This window comes from Ixodes scapularis, unplaced genomic scaffold (assembly GCF_016920785.2).
Source record: "Ixodes scapularis isolate PalLabHiFi unplaced genomic scaffold, ASM1692078v2 PGA_scaffold0__279_contigs__length_252992795, whole genome shotgun sequence".
Lineage (NCBI taxonomy): Eukaryota > Metazoa > Arthropoda > Arachnida > Ixodida > Ixodidae > Ixodes > Ixodes scapularis.
The window spans coordinates 180,703,900-180,710,466 of NW_024609835.1; the positions used below are offsets into that span (position 1 = coordinate 180,703,900).

The 6,567-nt window shown below is 42.9% G+C and overlaps 1 protein-coding gene across 1 annotated transcript; it reads right to left on the minus strand.

Moving 5' to 3' along the window:
* Positions 1 to 1,923: 1,923 nt before the first annotated feature.
* LOC115322940 lies at positions 1,924 to 6,242 on the minus strand. Its single transcript, XM_042290645.1, has 3 exons — positions 6,077 to 6,242; positions 4,031 to 4,107; positions 1,924 to 2,394 (listed from the first exon to the last, which is right to left on the minus strand). The coding sequence occupies exons 1-3, from the start codon at positions 6,147 to 6,149 to the stop codon at positions 2,125 to 2,127; spliced, it is 420 nt and encodes a 139-aa protein (XP_042146579.1). The 5' UTR covers positions 6,150 to 6,242; the 3' UTR covers positions 1,924 to 2,124.
* Positions 6,243 to 6,567: the final 325 nt, after the last annotated feature.

Sequence of the window (6,567 nt, forward strand, 5' to 3'; positions counted from 1 at the left end):
TACGATGTGTCGCGGAACCGGAAGGAAAAAAAGTAGATTTTCTGATAGAAATCGCGTCGCGCGGGCAACGGAATCAAACGCGAGCTTGAATTGTGATCGTCTGCTATTTCATGAAGGAAACAATTCACAACCCGTGCTTTATTTGCAGGTTTTAAGTCGCTCTGTTGCCGTACAGACGCTGAACTATACCAGTGTGTCAAGAAAACGCACCAGCGGCCCCCGAGATGTTTATCAATATCCGTGTGCGGGTGAAAAATTGAACATTTGTCGACAAAACTCCCTCAGCAGAAACCTCTGACTGCCAAATAAGCACCAGAGAAATCTAAACATAGTGAGTTTACCCGAGGCTTGGGCAACATCATCATTTTTAACATTTACCTACGTCAGCTAACTTGCCCCGTCGTATTTTGTTCGAGAAAGCTCTCGTTCTCGACGTCCTCACCAAGGCTAATATCTGATCCACTTGTAATGACGATCGAAATCGAAAGTCCCACGAAACGTTTTGCTGGATATTCCAACAGACTAGTTTTAAGCCGTACCCTTTCAGTGGTTCACGCATAATATCATGCTGAAACGAATCAAGCTTCTGCTCGGACAGCATCATCAGTTTTCTTCAGTTTATTACGAAAAACAAGGAGTCGCACATAAACGTGCGACTCCTTGGATTGTAAGCAGTGAGAGAGTGCAGGCGAGCTGGTAAACAATCGACATCTTGTAAACCCTGAGATGGGGAACGATAAAAAAAAAAAAAAAAAACGGACGAACACAACAAAATCTCAATTTTTTTTATTTTTTTTATCGTTCCCCATTTCAGGGTTTACAAGATGTCCTTGGATTCGGCGGCAACACGCGCCACCTAACGAACAGCGCTCAAACTAAAAAAAAAGAAACCTAACAGTCTTTGAGCGCCTCGCCAGACATGCACGTATGTACAGGGTGTCACAAAAAAGAAAAAAAATTACAGGGTTGTTTTCACTGCAAAAATAAACTAGGCATCGCTGAACGCTCATTCTCCGCCCACAGGTAGCGCTAGAGGTCACAACCATATGCCAAAGTTTCAGCGCGATCCGATAAAAAGTGATTTTCTGAAAGCTTCAATGGGAAAATGGACCCCATTTTCGCCGGTTTTCGGATTCTGGTGCCCACAGAGCCCCATGTATTCGAAAACTCGGTTGACCGCCATTTTCCCATTGAAAATTGAAAAGAACAGCACCTGGGACCTAGTGTGCCCGGTGAAACGATGGCATTTGTGGGCTTTCAGTTATGCTTACGGGTGTCGCGAACTTTCGTCGAACCGGATTTTTAGGTCGAACTTTCGGGGTTCGACTGGGTCGAACCGGTTCGACGAACCTTCAAACTTTTCACCAGATTCGGCCGGTTGGGCCGGTTCGACTTTGTGGACAGTGTGGCCAGACCTAGATACAAGCATGTCTAGGTTTGGAAAATTTATTTTATGCAAAGGATTATTTTAATTTTGTGAACAGCTACAATTAAAAGAAACTGATTCTAATAACTGAAGAAGTTAATAACTTAATTCGTTGCACTGTATTAACTATATAACCGATCAGCGCTGCCCTTAGTTCATCCCCTAGCCATCACCATCCAATCCGAAGCCAACTGGCCAGTCTGTCGCGCATGCGCACATTAGTCGAACCTCAATACAAGGTTCGTCGAATTTTCCACTAAAAGTTCGAAAAAGTCGAACCAGGTCGAACTCGAACTTCGGCCGGTTCGCGACACCCCTAGTTATGCTGTACATAAGGAGAGCAACTTTTTTTCATTGTGATCCCATACCTTTCAATTTGACATAAGTGTGAATGTGAAGCGTGCTTATTAATCAATGCTTGTGGAAATTTATGAGCAAACTTTCTAAGTTTCTAAAAAAACACAGAAGATGGTGCCCGTTCCAATAAAGACCACCACTGTTTTTAATGTGTTTATTTTCAAAGTATAGAGTACACAATGAAATCAAAAGGCTTTCGTTTAAAAAAAGAATGGCATCAATTAAAGTACTAACTTAGGTTTAAAACAACGTTCAACTCTAAAACAAGTCTTTATAAGGCACTGCACAGATGGTACACTATGAACAGCTTTATTATAAATTAACGAAAGCAAGTCTGGAACTCACAAGCAGCTCCAGACTTGCAATGCACGTGTGCCCATTTTTGTGTGTGAAACCCCAATGGCACGCTCAAGAAGGGTGAGTGTATTTTTGATTTCCACTGAGTATTCAATGTTAAAAGCCCAGAACAGGCAGATCAACAATGCCACTGCTTGTTTAAGGCTTGCAGCATCAATGGTCAAACCTTCTACTCTGACCGCATACGCTGAAGACGTGAGCGCGTCCTCACCAGTGTACACAATACTTGGGTTGATGTACTGGGTGCCCGGCTCCTGTGACAAGGACAAAGGCCATTTCAATAAAAATACCAAAATGCAAATTGCTGCACAATTAAAAAAATTTCTTTAGTCCTCTTATTCTTATTAAAAGCACAACCTATAGTTCTTTCAATTTGGTAATGCTGTTGGGCCGAGATGCTTTTAAAGTTTATCCAGGCATTTTGGGAAAAACATAGTACATTGTAAGCTCACTTTTCAAATCAAAACTTGCTGTTCTGGCAAGACAAATGACATTAAAACAATACCTCAGAAGGTCTCTACACACACCCTGGTAATTGTTCAGTTTGTTATGTCGTCATATATTTTTCGCAAGATTAGTGTTTCGAAAACAGTCCCACAGTGCAGCTTTTTTTAAGTAAACATTAAAGCACAAAAGGTTGTATGTATCCATATAAGCTTGCTGGTCTGAACCTCGACTTTCGAATGGAAAAAAAAAATATTTGCGATGTCTACCGTAAAGTCTCGAGCAAGCGCCCACTGAAAATTTGAAGACGATCACGAAAAATTAGGGCGTGAATGCTTCCGAGGCCCTCAATAAGCAAAGATAAGTCCTTTGCCTATTTTCTAAATGTTACAAAATTGTGAGACACTTATTGTGGAATGGACGGATGCTCTCATTTCACAGTAATTAAAACCCATTTCGTTTCAAATACTAACTACTACAATTATAAAACTGATCTACTCAGTTCACTCAAGCATATCTCATGTTTCAGGTTGGCAGCTCTTTCTGAGGGTACCTATAAATGCGAAAAAGCACTATTCCTTCAATTGTTGTAGTGTTTTACATCATGACGCTCGGGAGGAGCTCTGCATTTATCGTTCATCCCATCCTCCCCAAACATCAGGGTTGACAATGTTAGAGATTAGCTTTTGTTGTTATGAGAAAGTAGGATTTCTTCTCCCCAAAATATGCGCCTGGTGCGACATAATGGACCTTTTCCGAGAAGCGTTCTGTGCACGCGCGAGCGCCCGATGCCAAACGGCGAAAGTCGGCATGAAAAATCAAGGAAATTCGGAAGGAGGCTGTGGATCAGCGAGTAGAACACGTAATTTCAGCATATATATAATTGTGTTACACAGAAAAGGAAGTGGACGGAAAGAAAAACACGACGTTTAGGTGGACGCCACGGATGCCCCTCTTTGAAGTCGCATTGGGCACGCGTCGCAGCTCAGAGAGCGAAGAAACTGGTAGCGTAGCTCCCATTATCGATTGGTAGCGCAGGTAGGTCACTTCCTCAATTTTTAGTTCGTGCAGGCACCGCCTGGTGCCGTCGGTATGTGAAAAAGGTTCATTGCTGCAAGCACAACATCCCCCCTGTTTTCCACCTTATTCTCATTTAAGCTAACGACAAATTGTGCATTCATTATCACATTTCACCACAGTAATTGTTCTGATTACAGCTTTCCAGCTCTGTAAGAGAAAGGGAAAATATTGGCCAATCACTCATTCACGAAATGTCCTGCCCTGTACATTATATACCTGTGAACCCTTTTGTTACTATATGAAATTAATAAACAAGTTTTATCACTTTCCACTTTCCCGGTCATTGATGTTGATATTCTAATGGGCTTTTCTCTCTAATAATAAATGTATAATTTAATTGAAATAGGCATGCCGAGCCATTCATACCAGGCTCTTCACGAGGTTGTCGCTTCTTTCCTTCAGCAGGCATGGCAGCAAGATCAGGGCACCGTTGGCAAGGAGAGCTGGAGAAAAAACAAAAAACATCTTGGGAAATAATGTTTTGCAATTAAATGGTACCATGGTTATACAATCACAATATACTATCTAGAACCTTTACCAGGTACTCGCTACATTACTTCGTTTTAGCTTCGGCATGTCAACCTATAGTATGTATTTGCGCGAGTCTCGGAAGCAGTGTATTTTGGGAACAGTGCCGTCTTTGTGTCCGCGAGAGCAGACAACCACACCGCCGCACCCGCACTGCCCGGCGATTTTTCCGCTGACACCATGCACAAACAACGGACGCTTTACACAGTTGTGTTGTTCCGGTGCAGTGGATAGTTGCGGCAACGTTATGATGTCGTCTTCAGAAAGTAGTTCTCCACTGCTGGGCCCTTATGGCAGACAGCCAACAGGAAGATGTACACTACGAGAAGATGGAAATCTGCAGGGTAAATCCGTGTGGTCTGTCGCCGAATGGCCTCGCCCAAAACAACAGGCGGCAGACGCGGGTGGAAATGACTGACATCCATGACTACAGTGCAACCCACTTATAACGATAATGAGAAAACCCAAAATTTTAATCATTACAACAAATTAGTGTTGTATCTGGACTAGAAACTGATCATTTCCAGTCTAGAAACTCTAGAAACTGATCATTATAAGCGGTGCATTGTTATATGCGGTATCATTGTAAGCGGGTTGCACTGTACTTGATTTGAACAACAAGTTTTGTTATGCGCAAGAAAGTCTTTTAAATGCCCGGAACTACAGGCTGATGGGTCCAGGCACTCTCGATGAAAGCAGTAATTGTGGAAAGCGCAATCGTCGTCTCGCAGGTAAGGTAGACCTATGAATATTTACTTTTAGAAGTCTAATCGTTCTTTGATCTGGCGAAGTAGATTGAACTCGTGGCACTTGTTTTCGGGTACGTCTGTGGCACTTCTTGCATTTGGCAGACATTATTTCTTTTGACATGTCGATATCTCAGAGGGCTAGGCCTATCGCGCTGGTCAAGTTCAGGCGCAATAAAGGACTCCCAAGAGAGGACCCTAACGTAAGCTTCCTACCGGAGGAAGCGGAAAATCAGCCTTTAAAGAAATTATCCCGTTCTCGAGCATGTTTTCGTTTTTTGAGTCACAGCAAACTCAAAGCTTTCAGGCGCCGTTGCTTGCCAGTGACAAACAATAGCCTGTGCTCAAACTCGTGTTGCTCACACAGCACCAACAGTTCCCAGTATCACTTTACAGCGTGCTGCACAGTTCTTAAAGAGAATGATTGGCTTTCTAAAAGTGAATCAAGCAGAAAGATGCACATGTGCTCCAGAATTACATGAATATCTTAAGTCTACCTCACCTGTGAGACAACAATCGTGCTCTCCGCACTAACGGCTCCTGGACCCCTTAAAATACTTGCTTGAGCATGACAAAACTTGTCTTCAGGAGGAGGTAGTCCGAGATGTCAGTAATTTGCCCCCGCGGCAATAGCTAAGCTCTTGGACCTGTGGCGGTAGAACGAACGGACCCACGCCGCAGATTTCCACCTTCTCCTTGTAGCGTGCACATTCCCATCCGCTGTCCACTTAAGGGCCCAGCGATAGAGAAACCCTTGCCGTAGACAACATCGTAACATTGCCTAAACTATACACTGCATGCACCGCACCACCGCAACTGCGTAGAGCATCTGTCACTGTCGCTTGTGCGTGGTGTCGCATGAAAGAATCACCGAGCAGTGGGGTTGTACAGGCTTGGTTTTCTGGTTTCGCAGACACAAAGATGGCACTGTTTCCAGATTGCACTGCTCTCAAGCCGTGCTTAAATATACCCTATTGCTGGAAAAAGTTCTGCTCGAGCCATAGGCTATAGTAATGTAAGCAGCATTACAACTGCTGGTTCTGTTGGCACGGATAGGCAAACAAGGAAGGTTAGAAAATATTTCTACCTGTAAACAACATTAATGCAGAGGCATAGCACTTTTTCTTCAGATACTTACTTTTACCCTCTTCTGGGCAGTTCTCGGCAGCTTCTAATATTTGTTTTGCCTTTTGTTTTGATGATGATTTCATACAGAAAAGCTTATAGAGGGCCTTGCTGCTTCTCTCCAGGAAGGCTGTGAGACCCTCCTGGGCATCTCTCCCTGTCTGGCGTCGGAACTCCAGCTGAATCTGTAATAATAAATTTTGTTCAACTTATTTAAAACACCATGTCAAAATCATAATAAAACATTAATAGAGATTTTTGTAAGATAACATCGCATGACAATTTAGGCTATTCATGCTTTTTGCTCTCAGAGATACAACATGCTTTACCTAAATGATATATTTTAGTACTCTTATTTCAACCACCTAGCTTTGACTTTTTGCAGTGTTTGCAGTTCTGCATAACAATTCCCTCAGCTGCACGCTAACATTAATCATATTTCTTTCAGTTTGAGGCCGATGCTTACATTACTGCCAAGTTACTGGCATATGTAGACAAGTTGTG